Consider the following 21,831-nt stretch of genomic DNA (forward strand, 5'->3'; position numbering starts at 1 on the left):
CCTGCATATCGCATGTGAAGGTGGGCCTGAATTTGGTGGTGCAAGAATGGAAAGTTGATACCGGACTACAGACTTGAATTCCTATACCTGAACGGTCTGGATAAGGGGGAAGAAGGCTGAGCTGAGCCCTTTTCCTTTTCTTCTTCCTTCGGCCGCCGGTCAGCGTTTGAAGGCAGGGCAGCATCGCATCAGCGATGAGGATCAGAGTACGTTGGCCATATGCCCCTCCGTACATCACGAACGCGAGCTTTATCTTACACAATTTCAGACGGCTGAAACTACTAAGTCTACTTATTTCCGTGACTGCTTATTCCTCCGATGGTAAAGTCCAAGAATTTTTCACAGGTACGAGAGGTCTCTTTTTTCCTGACTTGCATGAACGCATCGAGGCGCCTGCAGATTAAAGTTTCATCTTACGAAGGCAACATATCTGAGGTGATGGATGTTCTCAGAATATCATAAACATTTTTCGAGGAATGCGAGCCTGAAGTGTCCTTTGGTATACGGATGACAGTTTGTTCCATTGTCAGCAAGCTGGGGGATATTATGTAGTGACAAAGAGCCAGGGAGTGTTGTATCAATGGTAGTAGCAGGGCTCATAACCTGTAATAAATAGTAGACTTTGAATAGAGACTGGATGACATTCCATGGGATTTGGATTTCTAGATTTTGTTCTAAACCTCAAAATTCGGAGGTTCAGCAAGGTGGAATTTATATCTAGAAACTCGTTCCAAACTGTGGACATGGTCAAGTAAACTTTATGATCTAGTTATACTTCCTAAACTTTAAACATGGCATACAACATCACTGATGAAACCCTCACTCTGGCTGATGAAAATGACGAAGACGATGAATTACAGAGGAGGCTCATTGCAACTATTGGCATCCTTGTATTTGTCAGAGCTGAACAATCATGCTACGAATGCTGCAAGCAAGAAGATATCTCATTCATGGTGACCTACTTCCTAATTCACATCTGAATACTCCCTGGCAAGCGCTCTACTCAGTATATATATCGCAAAGTGCATAGCACATTGCACATGGTGCAGAATGTAGCATACACCTGAAGTGATCACTAATTAGCATAAAAGAGAGATCCCGGAGACTTGGACATACAAAAAGCATCATAAGGATGGCTAAATTCTTTCTTTTCCTCGCCACATCACATGAAAGTGCGCTGTGATTGCCTAGAAAAATCGAAAATGAAGCTGTTGCATGGATGGGAGCATGGTTGGTGCAGAATGTAGCACAGACTTTGTTTGTGTGGTATGACACATGACATCGCGGACATTGAAATATTGCTTAGAACGACGATCTAAATCTGGAAGGGGGGGGGGGGGTACCCCCCCTTCTGAGGACATCTGGAATGTGGATTTTCCAGGTCTGTCTGCTGACTCCCTTTACCGCTGTCTGGGTTCTGCAAACTCCAGCGGACTCTCAATGACAGTTGTTGGTCACAATCTATCTTTCATTGTTGGTGATAATGATGGATCTATTAAGCCATCTGCAGAGAAAACTGTCTATTGTCAATGCCACACTGTTTTGCACTCTATATCACTTTATGAACATTGCATTTGCACTCAAGGATGACATCCTCCTTACACTACCATCAACTCACTTGTGGATGAGCCACCTAATGTCTTATTGCCTGCAATCAAGACATTTCTCGGTGCCAGTTGTAGTCTCGATGATGCTGACATTGACCTCGCATGGTCCTTGCTTAAGGCCCTTGTCTGGACTGGCAATGTTTCCAACAAGTCAGACATGGGTGATACATTTGAGTGACTGGGTCAACAGTGTGGTATTGGTGAGTCCTTGCTGTCATTGTCATGGTGTTGTTGTTCTTGATGAGTGTATTTTATAGCTGAAATCCATCTTTTTCCACCCTACTGCATGTGTCCTGGACCAGACTGTTCACGTATGAAATGAGGACTCGCACTTTACAAGGTGTGGCAGCAGCAAGTTGTACTTTTCACACTTGCAAGTGGCCCATGTGTTGCTAAAGCTGCTCATTTTTACTGTGAAAGTAAGTAGCTGATTACTTTGGTCTTCACATGCTTGATTTCTAACTCCCATTGTTTGTAGCCTGCAAGATCGACTATTTTCATAACTATAGCGTCAGTAGAGCTGCATCAGACCCTTTTGACTCTCAGGACTTGGACACAGTGGGTAAGACAACCAAGCTTTGAGACTGCACCTACTATACCACTGTTCCTGCCAACATTCAGGTTGCTAAACATGTGTATATCGAGCGTCAGGTCATAGAGTTATTTATTACCTCTATGGAGGTTTCGTGGTATATTCTCCATTGAATTGTACATCTGAATACTAAGTAGTCAAATAGGACATCTGCAACTCTCCTCTCACTTTTTGAAAGTGCTGTATTGCAGTCTGTATTCAATTCATCTGTTCAGCTGAGGAAAAACATTGCGAGTGACAGGGAACTGTAGACTTGCCTTGCAGATTCACTTCTGAATGTTTTCTTTGAAGATGGATCTAACTGGTGTTAGTCAAACAGTTGCTACAACAGAATCCAAATCTGTTTCAAATCTGTGTGTGTGTGGGATCAAAACCTGCTAAAGATGAAATTGCCAGTGATTATCAGAGTCAAAATCTGTTTCTCTTGGAATGTGCAGGTTTGAAACCTGCCAATGATAACATTCATTTTTTATAAAACCACACCTTGACACATGCTTATGGTCGATTTGCAATTTGCTTACAAGCTCATTAGAGTTGTGTTTTAGCCAAGTGGTTGTCCTGACAGAATCAAAATCTGTTTCTATTGGAGTGCAACAGGTTTGAAACCTGTTGAGTGTTGCATTTTTTCCATAAGAACATGCCTTGAATATCTGCTCATAAACAGTATCTCAGACATAGATCTTTATTAGCATTAGTCAAGTCATCATCAGAGTCAAAATCTGTTTGTCTTGTACTTTGCAGGTTTCAAACCTGCCAATGGTAATATTTTTATTCTATGCAATTACACCCCAATATTTCCTGATGTCAGTACAAAAATATAAAAGCTCAGCATCCAGTGAATTCATGCACTTAGGTTTGAAACCCATTGAATGTCGCATTTTTTCTATCAGAACATGCCTTGAATATTTGCTCATAAACAGTATCTCAGACACCAATCTTAATTGGTCTTATTCAAGTTGTCATCAGAGTCAAAATCTGTCTCTCTTGGACTGTGTAGGTTTGAAACCTGTTAATGTTGCAACAGAATCAAAATCTGTTTCTTCAAAACCTGCTCATAATTTTTTTGCAGTGTATAGATTCTCAGAGGTCCAAGTGCAAGCAAATACAAATGGAAACAGTCAGATATTTTGGAGTATTCTGTCAGAAATTTCTAATTTTGGTTGGCACACCTTAATTCACTGGCAGCACTACAATTTGCTTGGAAAGGGAACCCAACAGATAAATGTGCCTTGAGGATTCACTTCTGAATGAATTTATTGAAAGTACATCCAAATGGTCTTAGCCAAGTAGCTAATACAACAGAATCTAAATCTGTCTGTGTGGGTTCAAAACCTGCTAAAGATGAATTTGCCAAGTGATCATTAGAGTCAAAATCTGTTTCTCTTGGACTGCGCAGGTTTGAAACCTGCCACTAAGTGATAAAATTTATTTTCTATGAAAACACACCTTGAAATCTGCTCATGGTCGGTTTGCTTGCAAGCTGATCACAGTCGTGTTTAGCTAAGTGGCTGTCATACCAGAATAAAAATCTGTTTCCATCAGAGTGCAACAAGTTTGAAACTTGTTGAATGTCACATTTTTTCTCTAAGAATGTGTGTCTTGAATATTTGCTCATGGACAGCATCTCAGACATTGATCTTCATTGGTCTTGGTCAAGTTGTCACCAGATTTAAAATCTGTTTCTCTTCAACTGTGCAGGTTTGAAACCTGCCAATAACAATGTTTTTATTCTATGAAATCCAAAATGGTGGAACATAATGAATCACAAGTTAATGCAAAATACACATCATTATACAGATTATGTCAGTTTTCACTCATGGGCCCACTGTGGGGGTCTGCCATCAGCACTTTTTCAGGGCAATTGTTAGATAAACAGGTCTTGAAGTTAAGAGCCCCAGCAGGAGCAGGAGTCTGTGTCTTTTGCAATAAGAGCATTATAAAAGAATCAACAGTAATCATGCTATTGAAATAACTGACAAAATGCAGATAAATGTACCTCGAGGACTCACTTCTGAATCATTGGGTTCATTGGAAGTGAATCTAACTGGTCTCAGCCAAGCAGTTGATACAACAGAATCTAAATCTGTCTGTGTGGGTTCAAAACCTGCTAAAGATGAAATTGATCCAGTGATCATCAGAGTCAAAATCTGTTTCTCTTGAACAGTGCAGGTCTGAAACCTGCCAATGATAACATTTTTATTTTTATTCCATGAAAGCACACCTACAGCGAGATTTCCAAGAGTCAAGTACAGCGGTTATGTCAAAGTATGTCGAGGTTTAAGACTTGCGGAAGTACTGAAGCACAACTAAGCAAAGCCTATGGAAAGAACTAAGAGATAGTGAGTTGCAAAATGGCAGCGGTCTGGCCAAACAATCGTTCCAAATGAACAAAAGATCAATTGCGTGAAGTACAACTATCCAAAAGTGACTCTACTAACTATGACTCATAGCAAGGGAAGTGAAGTGAAGTGCAAGTAGCTAGCGAGGCAGATTATATCCTACAGCATGAAGGTCTGGAAACTGCGTAGGCGAGAACAGTAGCAAGATAAGCTATCCAAAATGTAATAAGACTCAAGGTGAGCCGCTACAGAGATATCTTCCATTATGTTTCCGTAGTATATAAACCCTGTAAATTTTCTGTACATCCTCAGTTCAAATATCATATTAGATTCTGCTCATTCCTGCCTCCATCCAACTTGAGTTTCTCCTCTCATTGTCCTCCAATAGTCTTAGGATTGATTCCTATTGACTTAACATCTCCGCCTCTACCTTTGGTAGTCTTCCACTGTTTCTTTCTAGTCCGGACGACATCTGGATTAGCCTTCCCTCTTGTTTCCAAATGTTTGCCGGAATTCCCATGCATCGGACTTTGTCCTATAGCCTTTGGAAGTTAAGGGCACGTACTCGGGTAGCGTACAAGCTGAAGCCAAGCCCTTTGGATCTGAACCCTTGAGCATGTTCTTAACAGTATATTCAAACTCACACCTTACCAGGTATACTTACATGGCACCCACACACACTCAGAACAACCTTCGCACAGCTGGTCTACTGACCACCCAACACGACTCAACACCTATAGTAAATACATTCACCAGTTTCTTGCAGCACCATGCTAGTGCACAAGGTACTGCTTCAAGCATCTCACAACTCATTAACCATCCTCATCCAGAAACCCCTACTCATACACTGGCCGGCACGCTACTGGACGACGAAGATACTCCGAACTCTCTTGTACCATACATTTACATTTCCACTTTTCCTGATATCTCTCTGTTTCTGGCTCTTGTAGATTGTGGTTCTTCTCATTGTTTTATAGAAACTAAACTAATCCAAAAAAATAACATTCCTACCTATGCCATTTCTCTGCTTCATTTGTTTGATGGTACTTTGAATGCTACTATTACCGAAGCTGTAGATTTACTGATCTGTTTTCTGACCGGCATTGTTACCTCCAAAACATTTTATGTTACTCCATTGGACTCATCTTGTTCTATCGTTCTAGGATATAGCTGGCTCACCCAACACAATCCATTGATTGACTGGGTAAAGGGCAGCATCGATTTCCATCTGATTTCTCATGGAGTGCCTCCGACCCCTCTGACATCACTTCCGCCACCTCCGGCAGAAATTACTTCCCCAACTCTGCCGAGTCCCTCTGCTGATAACGCCATTCCCAATATTTCCCTAATCAATGCAGTTGCCTTTTGCTGGGCCTGCAAGTTAGAGGGATTGGTCCTGTTCAGTATTTTCATTCATCCCTCCGGTGTCAATATCTGCTCCGCTACACTCTCCTCTAGACCTCTGAACATGTCCAGAATTCCATATCACAAGTATGCGGATGTCTTTGATAAAGGCAAAGCCAGACAACTCCCTCCCCATCATCCCTATGATCTAAAGATTGACTTAGAGGAAGGAGCGGCTCCACCCCTTGGCACCATTTATTCCCTTTCTCTGGTCAAGCTTGAAGCTCTCTGCAAATTCCTTGATGAGAATATTGCAACTGAACTTCTTCGTTCCTCATCCTCTCCGCATGGAGCCCCTGTCCTATTCATCAAAAAGAAGGATGGCTCCTGATGTCTCTGCATAGATTTCTGAGGCCTCAATAAAATCACAAAGAAAGACTGCTATCCGCTTCCCCTCATTTCCGACCTCCTCGATTGTCCGAGTCGTGTGAAAGTTTATACCAAAATCGACCTCTGGTCTGCTTATCATCTCGTCTGGATAGCGGAAGGGGACAAGTGGAAAACTGCTTTCCAAATGCTGACACGCACCAAACCTGTTTTGTGCATGGTCATGGCTACTTTTAAAGTTCTAAAGTTCCTTACTTTGCTCTATGAAATTATCATGAATTTTCCGCACTACTTTAAGATTTTATTTGAACGTTTTCAGACTTGAAGATTCTACATTACCACTTAACAGTTTAAATTAATACTTATCTGGCTCAAAGTTCAGTGTCAAACATATCACAACTGATTAATCAGCATTTCTCATGATCTCTTACATTTTCTCACACATTCTTCACAACTTTCTGTATGTTTGGAAACATACCTGAGATAATAATTCAACATATCAACGGTTCATAAATGGTCAATGGCTTAGTCAGATGACATGGATTAGTCAGATATTTGAATGGAGAAAGTTTATAGACGGGAATATTGGAGAAGTGAACAAGTCATCATGGAACATTTCAACTATTGAGTCATTATGAGTCATTTTCTTGTCTGAGTCACTATGAGTCATATCTATTATGACTCAGTATGAGTCAGAATGAGTCATATTTCCTTATTTAGATAGTTACACAGCCACATTTAGAGTAGTATATAAGGGACTTTGTTTCCCCTCTGAATAATAGATCCCCTTCTGAAGAGATCCCCTCTTCAGATTCCCCTCTTAGAAGGAAGGAGGATTTGAGTATCTTCCTAAGTTTCTCACCCTATATTTGTGTGAACATCTGAGTGAATATTAGTTTATTCCCTCCATTCTTTTGTCATCATTTCTCACGACATATTAAATCTTCTGAGGCCTACCTTGAGCCAATCCTTAAATTACACTAGCTGATACACAGTTATCAGTCGTCTAAGTGTAGTTTCGTCATTCTCTTTACGACACAGGATATCTTTTCTGTGGGGAGAATTCACATATTTCTTAACGATTAGCAAGGACGACAAATAAGACTAGCACTTTACTCAACAATATTAAGAGCTTGGCTACTTTAAGACTACATCATGAGGGTGTACTCTGTTCTGACCTGTGTCATACTCATCATGCAGTACTTGAGCAGCAGAGAAGTTAGTTTCAAAGCCACGTATTTCGGTTGATTTGATTGTGTTAGAGGCTTAGTTTGATCTCCTCTGATTTTGAGAATAGGGAATGTTTATGAGATAATACTCTGATTCATTGCATATCGTCGTGACCCATATCTGCATCTTATCTTTACATATCTTTGCATATCTTTGCAACCATCTTTTTGTAGCATTGTAGTACTGCATCAAGCCAGTTATCGATTCGGCTACACCATCGTATATCAATCCTTATCATCTGTGTCCTAAGTACTGCATCAAGCCAGTTAACGGACTATCAATTATCAAGTACCTAAGCACTGCATCAAGCCAGTTAACGGTCACTGTCCCTGAGATTTACCTTAATCTCACCCCTTTCAAAAGTCATTAGAAATTTGCTTTGACAACCCAACTTTTTACACCTCCTCCCATGAATGACCATGTTATCAACCGTTGGTATTTGTCTGAACCGTTGACCATGGAGGATAGTGAGAACTGGTGATTTTTATTGCCAATCACATCCTAGTAAGACAACGCACTATGGCTTGTATGAATGGTTGGTTATGCCTGAGGGTCTCAACTCAATTATGATACCCATGATAAGAAACTTTTAGCCATCCATGAAGCTTTCTGTATGTGGCGACACTACCTTGAAGGCTCCACTGAGCCAATATACATTGTCATGGACCACAAGAACCTTGAGTACTTTGCTACGACAAAACTCCTCACCCACTGACAAGCCCGCTGGTCGGAATACCTTCATCAGTTCAACCTCATTATCTGTTTCCAATCCGGAAAACTCGGAGCAAAGCCTGATTCCTTAACTAGATGCTGGGATGTCTACCTCAAAGAGGGGGATAAGGACTACGCTTGAGTCAATCCACACAACCTCCAGCTGATATTTACCACAGAACAGCTTGCTTCGTCCCTCTGGGCATCACACCTAGCAATTCCGGTGCTCTGGGCAGCTGTACTGATGGATGTTAAGCAACTCCATAAGGACATTTTGTCCGCCCTCCCCAATAATCCTATCACTTCCGCTCATCTTCTGGATTCATTGGACCCGAGATGGACAGTGGACAAAAGTGGTTTTCTTCGTTGTGACAACCATATCTACATTCCAGAATCCAATGACCTCCGCCTTTGAGTGCTCTGGAATATGCACAACCACCCCCTAACCAGACATTTCGGTCAGAACCAGACCTTGGAAATTATCCATTGGGAATATACCTGGCCTGGACTCCGTGCATATGTCAAAGATTATGTCAAATCCTGTACAACATGCACCCGAGCCAAAGTTCTGAGACATAAACCATACAGATTGTTGAAACAACTCTCCATCCCAGAGAAGCCTTGGAATTCTATATCCATGGACTTCATTGAACAACTCCCTGATTCCTCTGGCTTCACCACCATTCTGGTAGTCATAGATTGACTATCCAAGCAAGCCATATTCATCCCAACCTACGACACCATCACCTCTCTGGATCTTGCTCAATTATTCCTCCTTCATGTGTTTTCCAAGCATGGAGTTCCATCCCACATAACTTCCGACCATGGCACAGAATTTGTTTCCCACTACTTCCATTCGCTTGGAAAAGCACTCGACATGATCCTCCATTTCACCTCCGGATATCATCCAGAAGGCGACGGACAAACTGAGCAAGCCAACCAAACCCTAGAACAATACCTCTGGATCTACTGCAACTATCAGCAGGATAATTGGTCAGAACTATTACCCTTGGCCAAATTCACATACAACAATGCTCCAAGTGCTACTACCGGAATTTTGCCATTCTTCGCCAATAAGGGTTATCACCTGCACATTTCGATACATCCGGAGTGTGATCTCTCCTCCACCCGTGCCTGGGACTATGCCATAGATTTAGATGAACTTCATCAATTCCTCCGAGAAGAAATGGCCCATGCCCAGGAACAATATCAAGGACCTGCAGACGCTAAATGGAAACCCACTCCGGATCTCAAAATCGAAGAACAAGTCTTTGTCAAAGCAAAGTACTTCCGATCCACCCGTCCATCCAAAAAACTCTCAGAAAAGAACTTAGGACCATTCAAAATCATAGCCTGTCCAGGTATGCATTTCTTCACCATCCGATGTCCGGATTCCATGTGCTCCAGTTGTAGGGACTGATTCCTGGCTAGGCTTGTAGAGACTGTTTTTACCTTATTATGTTTGCACTTTTGTAGCTTACATAATCAAGTTAGCTTTTCACCAGTTCCACTATGAGTCTGAGTCTTCAGCTGTTTTCTATCATATTTCCTCTCCTCTGAGCCTTGAGCCTGGTCCAGAAACCCTTTAGGGTCAAATAGCAGCTAGGTTCTGCAAGACCCAACACATTGTTCAGTATACACCATCTGAATTGTTGTACCCACACCGTACACCCAGTTTTCCATGTCTCCCAGTTAGAACCAGCATTTCCGAACACCATTCCTAATCATATCCAGCCACCTCTGCCTCCGGTCAAAATTGACAGATATAGCAGTTGTGAGTGGTTGATTAAGATGACAATTGAATGGATCAAACAATCATAAACAACAGATTTGGATTCTGTTATGATAACCACTCAGCTAGACACAGCTCTGATTAGCTTGCAAGCTGACTGATGTAGCACTCAGATTGGTGCTGGGCACATATCCTGCCAATCTCATAGGTGTCTCACATTACACTCCTCGACACTCCTCTTACCTTCCGAGAGTTCTGTATGTTCATCCAAGTCATCCAAAGGTTGACCATCCCCTTCTGAGGCCTGTATACACTTCTGATCCTCTGTACCATGTCCCTGTCCATGTCCGTTTGACTTCGCTGGTGCATTTTTCACTTGTTCATTCATTATTGATCATGTCTTAGGGGCACATACATTGTCAGCCCATCGAAAACTGGATTAATATGTATAGCTGCACGCCTCAGTGCGCTATTACATGCATATCTCTGTAGCGGCTCACCTTGAGTCTTATTACATTTTGGATAGCTTATCTTGCTACTGTTCTCGCCTACGCAGTTTCCAGACCTTCATGCTGTAGGATATAATCTGCCTCGCTAGCTACTTGCACTTCACTTCACTTCCCTTGCTATGAGTCATAGTTAGTAGAGTCACTTTTGGATAGTCATACTTCACGCAATTGATCTTTTGTTCATTTGGAACGATTGTTTGGCCAGACCGCTGCCATTTTGCAACTCACTATCTCTTAGTTCTTTCCATAGGCTTTGCTTAGTTGTGCTTCAGTACTTCCGCAAGTCTTAAACCTCGACATGCTTTGACATAACCGCCTGTACTTGACTCTTGGAAATCTCGCTGTAGGTGTGCTTTCATGGAATAAAAATAAAAATGTTATCATTGGCAGGTTTCAGACCTGCACTGTTCAAGAGAAACAGATTTTGACTCTGATGATCACTGGATCAATTTCATCTTTAGCAGGTTTTGAACCCACACAGACAGATTTAGATTCTGTTGTATCAACTGCTTGGCTGAGACCAGTCAGATTCACTTCCAATGAACCCAATGATTCAGAAGTGAGTCCTCGAGGTACATTTATCTGCATTTTGTCAGTTATTTCAATAGCATGATTACTGTTGATTCTTTTATAATGCTCTTATTGCAAAAGACACAGACTCCTGCTCCTGCTGGGGCTCTTAACTTCAAGACCTGTTTATCTAACAATTGCCCTGAAAAAGTGCTGATGGCAGACCCCCACAGTGGGCCCATGAGTGAAAACTGACATAATCTGTATAATGATGTGTATTTTGCATTAACTTGTGATTCATTATGTTCCACCATTTTGGATTTCATAGAATAAAAACATTGTTATTGGCAGGTTTCAAACCTGCACAGTTGAAGAGAAACAGATTTTAAATCTGGTGACAACTTGACCAAGACCAATGAAGATCAATGTCTGAGATGCTGTCCATGAGCAAATATTCAAGACACACATTCTTAGAGAAAAAATGTGACATTCAACAAGTTTCAAACTTGTTGCACTCTGATGGAAACAGATTTTTATTCTGGTATGACAGCCACTTAGCTAAACACGACTGTGATCAGCTTGCAAGCAAACCGACCATGAGCAGATTTCAAGGTGTGTTTTCATAGAAAATAAATTTTATCACTTAGTGGCAGGTTTCAAACCTGCGCAGTCCAAGAGAAACAGATTTTGACTCTAATGATCACTTGGCAAATTCATCTTTAGCAGGTTTTGAACCCACACAGACAGATTTAGATTCTGTTGTATTAGCTACTTGGCTAAGACCATTTGGATGTACTTTCAATAAATTCATTCAGAAGTGAATCCTCAAGGCACATTTATCTGTTGGGTTCCCTTTCCAAGCAAATTGTAGTGCTGCCAGTGAATTAAGGTGTGCCAACCAAAATTAGAAATTTCTGACAGAATACTCCAAAATATCTGACTGTTTCCATTTGTATTTGCTTGCACTTGGACCTCTGAGAATCTATACACTGCAAAAAAATTATGAGCAGGTTTTGAAGAAACAGATTTTGATTCTGTTGCAACATTAACAGGTTTCAAACCTACACAGTCCAAGAGAGACAGATTTTGACTCTGATGACAACTTGAATAAGACCAATTAAGATTGGTGTCTGAGATACTGTTTATGAGCAAATATTCAAGGCATGTTCTGATAGAAAAAATGCGACATTCAATGGGTTTCAAACCTAAGTGCATGAATTCACTGGATGCTGAGCTTTTATATTTTTGTACTGACATCAGGAAATATTGGGGTGTAATTGCATAGAATAAAAATATTACCATTGGCAGGTTTGAAACCTGCAAAGTACAAGACAAACAGATTTTGACTCTGATGATGACTTGACTAATGCTAATAAAGATCTATGTCTGAGATACTGTTTATGAGCAGATATTCAAGGCATGTTCTTATGGAAAAAATGCAACACTCAACAGGTTTCAAACCTGTTGCACTCCAATAGAAACAGATTTTGATTCTGTCAGGACAACCACTTGGCTAAAACACAACTCTAATGAGCTTGTAAGCAAATTGCAAATCGACCATAAGCATGTGTCAAGGTGTGGTTTTATAAAAAATGAATGTTATCATTGGCAGGTTTCAAACCTGCACATTCCAAGAGAAACAGATTTTGACTCTGATAATCACTGGCAATTTCATCTTTAGCAGGTTTTGATCCCACACACACACAGATTTGAAACAGATTTGGATTCTGTTGTAGCAACTGTTTGACTAACACCAGTTAGATCCATCTTCAAAGAAAACATTCAGAAGTGAATCTGCAAGGCAAGTCTACAGTTCCCTGTCACTCGCAATGTTTTTCCTCAGCTGAACAGATGAATTGAATACAGACTGCAATACAGCACTTTCAAAAAGCGAGAGGAGAGTTGCAGATGTCCTATTTGACTACTTAGTATTCAGATGTACAATTCAATGGAGAATGTACCACGAAACCTCCATAGAGGTAATAAATAACTCTATGACCTGACACTCGATATACACATGTTTAGCAACCTGAATGTTGGCAGGAACAGTGGTATAGTAGGTGCAGTCTCAAAGCTTGGTTGTCTTACCCTACTGTGTCCAAGTCCTGAGAGTCAAAAGGGTCTGATGCAGCTCTACTGACGCTATAGTTATGAAAATAGTCGATCTTGCAGGCTACAAACAATGGGAGTTAGAAATCAAGCATGTGAAGACCAAAGTAATCAGCTACTTACTTTCACAGTAAAAATGAGCAGCTTTAGCAACACATGGGCCACTTGCAAGTGTGAAAAGTACAACTTGCTGCTGCCACACCTTGTGGAGTGCAAGTCCTCGTTTCATACATGAACAGTCTGGTCCAGGACACATGCAGTAGGGTGGAAAAAGATGGATTTCAGCTATAAAATACACTCATCAAGAACAACAACACCATGACAATGACAGCAAGGACTCACCAATACCACACTGTTGACCCAGTCACTCAAATGTATCACCCATGTCTGACTTGTTGGAAACATTGCCAGTCCAGACGAGGGCCTTAAGCAAGGACCATGCGAGGTCAATGTCAGCATCATTGAGACTGCAACTGGCACCGAGAAATGTCTTGATTGCAGGCAATAAGACATTAGGTGGCTCATCCACAAGTGAGTTGATGGTAGTGTAAGGAGGATGTCATCCTTGAGTGCAAATGCAATGTTCATAAAGTGATATAGAGTGCAAAACAGTGTGGCATTGACAATAGACAGTTTCCTCTGCAGATGGCTTAATAGATCCATCGTTATCACCAACAATGAAAGATAGATTGTGACCGACAACTGTCATTGAGAGTCCACTGGAGTTTGCAGAACCCAGACAGCGGTAAAGGGAGTCAGCAGACAGACCTGGAAAATCCACATTCCAGATGTCCTCAGAAGGGGGGGTACCCCCCCCCCCCTTCCAGATTTAGATCGTTGTTCTAAGCAATATTTCAATGTCCGCGATGTCACGTGTCATACCACACAAACAAAGTCTGTGCTACATTCTGCACCAACCATGCTCCCATCCATGCAACAGCTTCATTTTCGATTTTTCTAGGCAATCACAGCGCACTTTCATGTGATGTGGCGAGGATAAGAAAGAATTTAGCCATCCTTATGATGCTTTTTGTATGTCCAAGTCTCCAGGATCTCTCTTTTATGCTAATTAGTGATCACTTCAGGTGTATGCTACATTCTGCACCATGTGCAATGTGCTATGCACTTTGCGATATATATACTGAGTAGAGCGCTTGCCAGGGAGTATTCAGATGTGGATTAGGAAGTAGGTCACCATGAATGAGATATCTTCTTGCTTGCAGCATTCGTAGCATGATTGTTCAGCTCTGACAAATACAAGGATGCCAATAGTTGCAATGAGCCTCCTCTGTAATTCATCGTCTTCATCATTTTCATCAGCCAGAGTGAGGGTTTCATCAGTGATGTTGTATGCCATGTTTAAAGTTTAGGAAGTATAATTAGATCATAAAGTTTACTTGACCATGTCCACAGTTTGGAACGAGTTTCTAGATATAAATTCCACCTTGCTGAACCTCCGAATTTTGAGGTTTAGAACAAAATCTAGAAATCCAAATCCCATGGAATGTCATCCAGTCTCTATTCAAAGTCTACTATTTATTACAGGTTATGAGCCCTGCTACTACCATTGATACAACACTCCCTGGCTCTTTGTCACTACATAATATCCCCCAGCTTGCTGACAATGGAACAAACTGTCATCCGTATACCAAAGGACACTTTCAGGCTCGCATTCCTCGAAAAATGTTTATGATATTCTGAGAACATCCATCACCTCAGATATGTTGCCTTCGTAAGATGAAACTTTAATCTGCAGGCGCCTCGAATGCGTTCATGCAGTCAGGAAAAAAGAGACCTCTCGTACCTGTGAAAATTCTTGGACTTTACCATCGGAGGAATAAGCAGTCACGGAATAAGTAGACTTAGTAGTTTCAGCCGTCTGAAAATTTGTGTAAGATAAAGCTCGCGTTCGTGATGTACGGAGTGGCATATTGCCAACGTTACTCTGATCCTCATCGCTGATGCGATGCTGCCCTGCCTTCAAACGCTGACCGGCGGCCGAAGGAAGAAGAAAAGGAAAAGGGCTCAGCTCAGCCTTCTTCCCCCTTATCCAGACCGTTCAGGTATAGGAATTCAAGTCTGTAGTCCGGTATCAACTTTCCATTCTTGCACCACCAAATTCAGGCCCACCTTCACATGCGATATGCAGGAATGCTGTCACCTGAGAGAGAGCTATGAATATATATTCTGCGGCAGTCCATCCGATATCGTTCCCCATTGGGTATTCATAGTAGTAAGCAGGCTGTGCTCATGAGGGGCGCTAAGCACTCAGGGTTGAAGCCAAGGATTGAGGAATGAAGGGTAATATTAGGTGGGAGTGAGGCTCAAGCTAAGTGTCGCATATGTGCGATGGCGAGCTCGAAACGAAAAGTAGAACTAGACATTGTGCTGTTGATCTTGACGGCCTGTCTACATATTCTCCTTCAGTAGAGATAGAACCTCGATAGCTACACCCCAGGATCTTTGGTAGCCCGTGGCTCTGAAACTGAAGGTTAGAACTCGCACGATTTTCGGAACGCATTCTCACCCCATTCCATATGCGTGGATAACCGTTATGTCCTGCTGTTGTTCCGCATCTCCGCCTGGATTGGGAGCCAAACCGTCACTTCGTACGAGGGGAAGCGAGATGCGCTCAGCTTCCACACGTGGACCGCCTTTCCTGTCCGGCCTAAGAGCGACGGTGTGCATAAGGATCTTCGTCCCTTCTTCTTTCAAACATGGCGCTATGACGGAGCACCGCTCCAATATTCCTTTTGCAGCCGACATATCCAAGGATGTGTCCCAGCTTCCTGCTTGATACGTTCCGTTTAGGGACGCGGTATTCATTTGCGTTAGCCCAGGGCGAGGAGTAATGGATGTGGGCAGCTCTGACAACCCGCCACCTACGTACAAGGCCAGACACATCAGGGATAGTGAGACCCAACTCTCAATACGGACTGACCAGACCGGACTGTTACAAATTCCTCCAAGCCAGTACGCTCGACTATAATAGATTGTCCTCTGATCGGATACATCGCTGTATCTTCTACTCCGATCAAAGACCGTGAACCTTCGGATCCGGACCGTCAATCACTATTGGTAGCTGGCATGGCTATCATGTGCTCACCGAGAGACGTGGCGTTGACCAACAACCCGGTTTTCCCCACAAGAGGCTTGACTTCGTCCAAGCTCCTTATGTATTGCCGACGGAACACGACACCACGAGACTCGAGCTCCGATTGAAGCCATAGTAAATATTCAAAAGGGTTTACCGTGACCGTGGTGAAAGCAGCGCCCACTTTGCATGATGCAGGGACTTCGGACTCTGAGAGCAATTTGAACTATCACCCTTGTGCTTAGGATCTAAGAACAACAGGATACAGGAATCGAACTTACATCACGCACGAGGTCTTGCCACCAGATAGTAGAAAGAAGGCCATCCGTCTCCCCGAGGACTTTGGCGGGTGCTCTCTGGAATATTTATCAGTCATGCCGATTGACAGGCCTTCAAACAAAGATTGACCTTGACCAAGCCTGATGGTGCCATGTCCCATAACCTATCACTGAGAAGCCTTGTCAGTACATTTCGAGATATTGGCGATGTGTCACTCACAAGGTTACCTGCTCCCATCGTCGTACACGCTCATCCGTGGCGCCTAACGGATTTGGAGACCAACTTGCACCCTAAGCAAGACTGAAGTAAGAAAGAGTCTGAAGAACGCTGGAAAGGTACGCACAGCGAATGGACTTGCCCAAGCTTGAGAATGCCAATCTCCAGGCATATCTCTTGCTATGATCGTGATATCAAAATCCACATCCGAGTCACAGGCAGCAATGTAGGCGATGGTAAGTCCAGTCACCCCCGCCCCAAGGATGACCAGAGGCACACGAGGCTTGGAATCAGAAGACATGGCTCCTGCAAAGCGCAAGTCGATAGCAGAGATAAGATATGAAATGATACTGATCTTGGGGCAGGTACTTATATGTAGATAAGAAGCGATTCGGTCACCTTCGGTCGAAATATATATCGCCATTAAGACGCTCGAGCCTGGGGAAGTGTTGTAGTCGAATAGTACTATAGGTGGTTGTGGAAGTCTGGTGCCATAGGAGATCTGTATAGACCACGCGGTTGGCACGGTGTGCGCTCGTGAGCCGTCTAGGATCTTTCAATATCATTGGTTGTAGGAGAACAGTGCCTGTACATCACGCCAGTCGCGCGCCTAGTGCATGTTAACAGAGTAGATCACGATGCCATTGATTATCCGGGACAACCAATCACATATCGGAATAGTGGCCTGCCGTGGCACGGAAGTACACGTCTATCTGGATTCTAAGCGCATACTTACTAGACAGCTGCACTTTCAAACTTCGACTCCGACACTGTGAAAAGAGTAAACGGACTTAAGGCTAATAATAATGTGCGAGATGGATAATATCATGGGGAAGAACGACAGCGACAACGACCAGGCTTCAACTTCTTGTCAAGTTAGTGTTCGAGGAAGTCCGGGCGGCTACGAGCGAGCTGAACTCAGAATGGAGCTCACGTGGTGTCGATACATTGATTCCGCGGAACCAGCCGCCCCGTTATATTGACCGTGAACACGTTTCTTGCACAACCAACGCTCTTAAGTCTTCAAAGGTTGATTCATCATGGACCAGCCAATAAATTGAGCTCCGACATCTATAAGTAGAGCTCATACCTAGTCGATAATGAATAAGAAACACATAACAATACAACAAATGAGTGGTGCATTGCCTGTCAACGGGCTGCACCGCAAAATACATCTAATTTAAATTTACCACCCAAAGGTTTCTTCGTGGAGCTTAACTCCACCCACAGCCGTGCACAAACGAACGTCAGAGTATCGCACCACACGCGCCATGGAATTTGCCAGCGATATAGGGCCACAGACGCCTACGAACACACCATCAGAGCCCCCAGCTGATATCGCGTTCGTCATCGCTTGATCGAGTAGTTTCCCCAGTTTGGGACGGCCAGGCAGGATGGTGATACCTTGCGGGAGGTACATCCTATGGAATGACGTGCTAATTGCGCGGGTGTAGTATACGTGCACATTTACGCGGGTAGAAGAGTTCTGTACGAGGTTCGTGAGGAGGGGGAGTAGAGGGGTAAGGGATGCTGTGGGTAGGCAGATTAGCATCACGATCAAGGGCAATGGTGAGAAGATGGTACGTACATGGGTCTTGGACGGACCAAATGATGTCAATGACTTTCACGCCCGTGGCTGCCTGGATCAGATCCGGGACTGCCGATAACGCAAAGGAGATGCCACTCCCGCCAACAGCAAACATCGCACCGGAATAGCTCGACATCACCGTGTGTCCCACGCCACCTGCCAGGTAAGAATAGAATGTCATGAGATGCATCGACTCCCCGGCAACACAACACACCATAGGGGCCCTCCACCATCACTTTAACATCACGGCCGAATTCCTTGCCGGATTCACCATAAGAAGCCGTTTGAGCCATACCGAAGAGACTGCTTGTCCAGTGGCCAGTCTTCTTGCACATAAGAACCATTCCCTCCGATGTTTCTGCCACATTTGCGATGGTGAAAGGGTGTACCTCAGACCATCCCCACCATCCCATAGATGAAGACAGCACACGTAGGCGGACGTGCTGCCCTGCACGCCAGCCTGCATTGATTGAAGGCACCTCGACTCGGGTGATTCCGAGCTCTGGGAGAGATTGCAGCTTAGCCGTAGTGATGCGGGTCTTGATGGCGCGAACGACGTGATCCAGTATATAAAATACACATGCAGTAATCACGTATGGAACACAGGTAGGCTCATGGTAGCAAGCCTATACACAATTAGCGTCGGTAACAAGACAGGGGGAAATACTTACAGCGAATAAGAAGATGATGAGGCTCACAACATGCGATGTGATGAACAGGTTGTATGATTTTGACCGGACGTATTCGGTGGAGCAGAATCCCAGGATGTCTAAACATACCAATGCGACGATCCCCCAGCGAACATAATCCTCGGCGAGCTTACTATAGATGTCGCCAGCTAGGCTCCATTTATAGACTACGCCAAGCATACATCAGATGAGACAAAAGCGGAGAAGGCACAAGGCAGTACATACCATAGCCGATGAAGTGGACGTTTGCACCGATGACCATCAGTTTACCGACCAAGCGGTGAAGAAAGTTCAACTGCACACCACGATCAGCAACGTAGTAAACACCATGTGGATCAAGCAAACCTTTTCGTATCCAACGCCCACCATCATGCCAATGATGTTGTTCTTGGTGGCTAATGCATATACGAAAGGAATTTGAGAAGCAATCACAAATCCGGCTCGGTGAGGGTCCGTAAATGGGTCTGACTGGTAGAAAGACACGTAGAATATAATAATGATGTACGCCAGTATCAGGAGAACTTGGTTAACGGAGTAGTTTTCGTGAACGCGGTAGCGCAACACAAATGCCACCTGGTGCCAGATAGATGATACAGTAGGGCCTTGGTTTGGATGTTTTGGCAGGGCTTTCTCATTAACGACATGCGTCAAACTGTTTTTGTATTCAGACGGTAATGGGGCGCAGGCAGTCGAAGAGTTGCCGTGGTCAAGATCCACAAAGGACTCAGGTTCAACAGGGGCTAAAGGAGTGTGCTTGGGGTTGAACCTTGGCTTGGTAGCAGGGAGAGGTGTTATTGAACGAAGGAAGTGACCTTGAGACCATTCCGACCTGCGGCTGAGACGAGCATACGCTCGGGGGAGACTGGCAAGGGTGAATATGAGGATGATACCGAAAATTAAAATGTCGGCGTGGTAAACCAGGTTATCGTCCAGGCCCATGTTGACAAGAAGGTGCTGGTAAAGGAATGGTAGGTACTAGGAATCCTGTGGGCTTGAGGGTACAATACTTGGGGACTTCCAGAAGCCCGCCTAAAAAGAATAAAGGACTCGAAAGTGAGTGGCCTGGCGAAAGAATAAGTAAACAGTACAATCTCTGAAAGGGAACGCACTATATATGATCCAATCTAGCGCTCTGTGACAATGAATTTTCTGATATAGAAATGGGCGACATTACAATGCAAAAAAATTGCAATCCTGTTGCGATGGGCCTGGCCGGTTAATGTCAGTCCGTGTGGTCACATCAACGGGGTGCATCGCGACTCGTAAGGTACTTAGGCTCATCTATCAGCAAGTTTACAATCAGATGAGCCTGAGATGGGCTCAAGTTGCGTTTGATTGTAGAAGTGCCAGGCGATGAGGACCTTAGCCCAGTTTGTGAAACACTGTGTAATGCGGTGATCAAAGTACCTCAACTGTATTGAACAACGTTAACAGTTAACTGTGGCAGTACGTACTATTAATATAATTATTGTCGTGGCGATACTCCGACTTCTGCCGCAACAAGGCGGTTTCTAGGCTCTAGCACCTTAATTATAGACTTATAGTACTTAAAGCCTTCACCGGCAGCAACCTTGTCCCTGGCTACAAGTATGCATGTACTATCGTTTGGATAATGCGGCAAAAGTATACCATTTGTACATCATCAGCGGTGGCAACAATCAAGAAAAGTTACGGAAAATTCCTTGTCGGACGATATGCTTAGTGCTAGTGTTGTGCTGGTGCTTCAATAGACCGGATGGCGGCCCCGATAGGTTCTGACAAATGATTGAGATGAAAATAACTTCCAGAAAGCACATCACCTAGTCGGAAGATGCTTAAGCGCTGTGACTTTCCTTTCCTTTGAGAGGTTTGTCCGATGAATGAGTAGCGTTTCTGCGCTGCCAGACCGGTCAAACCGAGCGCTGGAACGTTCAGTGCTCAGCTCATCTGAACTGAACTTTTCAAATTCGATCGATTTCCGACAATCTCCGTGCGAGGCTGTCCGACCGATTTTTACCAGGGCTCAGCACTGAAACTTGATCAGTAGGGTGCGCTTCACAGCACGTATGAAGCACAGATAACTCAACCTTGTTAGAGGTGGGCTTGTATTCCATGCATCAAATACAAAGCAAAGTGATGCATCGATGAGGGTTATACATCACCTTTACGACCTCCGAGGCTCCGAATGCGTACTAACCTTTGTTACTTATTTTAGATACCACTGGCCAGTGGCATAAGATTGCTGACCAGTTAAGACCCAATCAGACCTCTTCTACAAAGTTTAAGTCTATCTTACCTCAGCGCCATGATTCCGCAGTAGATGGGGGGTACTCATCTTGATGGCTTATCAGAATGACCGGTCTCTGTAAATCACATGGCTGTTGCGCATCGCATATCCGTTGGACATCGCAATTACATCGTGAAACATGGCCTAAACGGGTCGGGCAATCAGCGATCAGCGCTTAGCTTTACTAGAATAAACCAATACCTTCCTGTACTCAGAAGGCCTGATTAGGGGAGCCTAGCTGATCAAAGTTCGTTCTCTAACATGTTTCCATGCTAGAGGCAGAGCAATCATCAAAGCACGCGTACGTCAACCCACGCCCATCGCATGGAGATGATACATAGGACCATGGCCCCGTTCCCAAACACAGCAGCACGACAGGTGTGACGTGTCACACTGATAATTGAGACTTCCACATGCAATCAGGGACACTCATGCATGTGTATCATTGTCTCGTCGTCAACGCAAGTTCAACCAAACACAATGCCAACTGATGCCAAGGGGACCTGTTGTTAACAATATGGCCGAGAGCACTTATCTGACAGGGTCGCCAACGCGAGTTTCAAGCACGAATAGTGACACTATTCATAATCACCCATTTCAGACGACGGTGAGATCGGTGACGGTGTGCA

At 43.7% G+C, this 21,831-nt stretch overlaps 3 protein-coding genes across 3 annotated transcripts; all 3 read right to left on the reverse strand.

The window, feature by feature from the left end:
* Window positions 1-12,768: 12,768 nt before the first annotated feature.
* On the reverse strand, window positions 12,769-14,086 carry F5147DRAFT_658751 (uncharacterized protein; the record flags this gene model as incomplete). The annotated part of the gene is made up of 8 exons (XM_041434490.1): window positions 12,769-12,874; window positions 13,050-13,134; window positions 13,194-13,272; window positions 13,302-13,355; window positions 13,413-13,494; window positions 13,582-13,709; window positions 13,839-13,912; window positions 14,047-14,086. 8 exons carry the CDS (start codon window positions 14,084-14,086, stop codon window positions 12,769-12,771), a joined length of 648 nt encoding a protein of 215 aa, XP_041285449.1.
* A 1,359-nt stretch (window positions 14,087-15,445) lies between these two features.
* F5147DRAFT_727013 (uncharacterized protein) lies at window positions 15,446-17,129 on the reverse strand. The gene is made up of 8 exons (XM_041439223.1): window positions 16,787-17,129; window positions 16,663-16,733; window positions 16,573-16,612; window positions 16,446-16,520; window positions 16,177-16,390; window positions 16,022-16,119; window positions 15,598-15,995; window positions 15,446-15,549 (listed from the first exon to the last, which is right to left on the reverse strand). Exons 1-8 carry the CDS (start codon window positions 17,081-17,083, stop codon window positions 15,480-15,482), a joined length of 1,263 nt encoding a protein of 420 aa, XP_041285450.1. The 5' UTR covers window positions 17,084-17,129; the 3' UTR covers window positions 15,446-15,479.
* A 474-nt stretch (window positions 17,130-17,603) lies between these two features.
* F5147DRAFT_727014 (ferric reductase like transmembrane component-domain-containing protein) lies at window positions 17,604-20,350 on the reverse strand. The gene is made up of 7 exons (XM_041439224.1): window positions 20,046-20,350; window positions 19,282-19,998; window positions 19,162-19,231; window positions 18,919-19,103; window positions 18,462-18,873; window positions 18,248-18,403; window positions 17,604-18,189 (listed from the first exon to the last, which is right to left on the reverse strand). Exons 2-7 carry the CDS (start codon window positions 19,873-19,875, stop codon window positions 17,846-17,848), a joined length of 1,761 nt encoding a protein of 586 aa, XP_041285451.1. The 5' UTR covers window positions 19,876-19,998; window positions 20,046-20,350; the 3' UTR covers window positions 17,604-17,845.
* Between the last annotated feature and the right edge of the window lie 1,481 nt (window positions 20,351-21,831).

The sequence above is a fragment of the Suillus discolor genome (genome assembly GCF_016758755.1).
Source record: "Suillus discolor strain FC423 chromosome Unknown F5147scaffold_124, whole genome shotgun sequence".
Lineage (NCBI taxonomy): Eukaryota > Fungi > Basidiomycota > Agaricomycetes > Boletales > Suillaceae > Suillus > Suillus discolor.

Coding starts and splice junctions, on each gene's coding strand:
- F5147DRAFT_727013 (XM_041439223.1), bottom strand. CDS start 17,083: ATGGCGATATATATTTCGACCGAAGGTGACCGAATCGCTTCTTATCTA. Junction 16,391..16,445: donor GGCAAGACCTCGTGCGTGAT/GTAAGTTCGATT, acceptor CAAGGGTGATAG/TTCAAATTGCTCTCAGAGTC. Junction 15,996..16,021: donor GCTTGGAGGAATTTGTAACA/GTCCGGTCTGGT, acceptor GTCCGTATTGAG/AGTTGGGTCTCACTATCCCT.
- F5147DRAFT_727014 (XM_041439224.1), bottom strand. CDS start 19,875: ATGGGCCTGGACGATAACCTGGTTTACCACGCCGACATTTTAATTTTC. Junction 18,874..18,918: donor TCATCATCTTCTTATTCGCT/GTAAGTATTTCC, acceptor AATTGTGTATAG/GCTTGCTACCATGAGCCTAC. Junction 18,190..18,247: donor TTGGTCCGTCCAAGACCCAT/GTACGTACCATC, acceptor GCCTACCCACAG/CATCCCTTACCCCTCTACTC.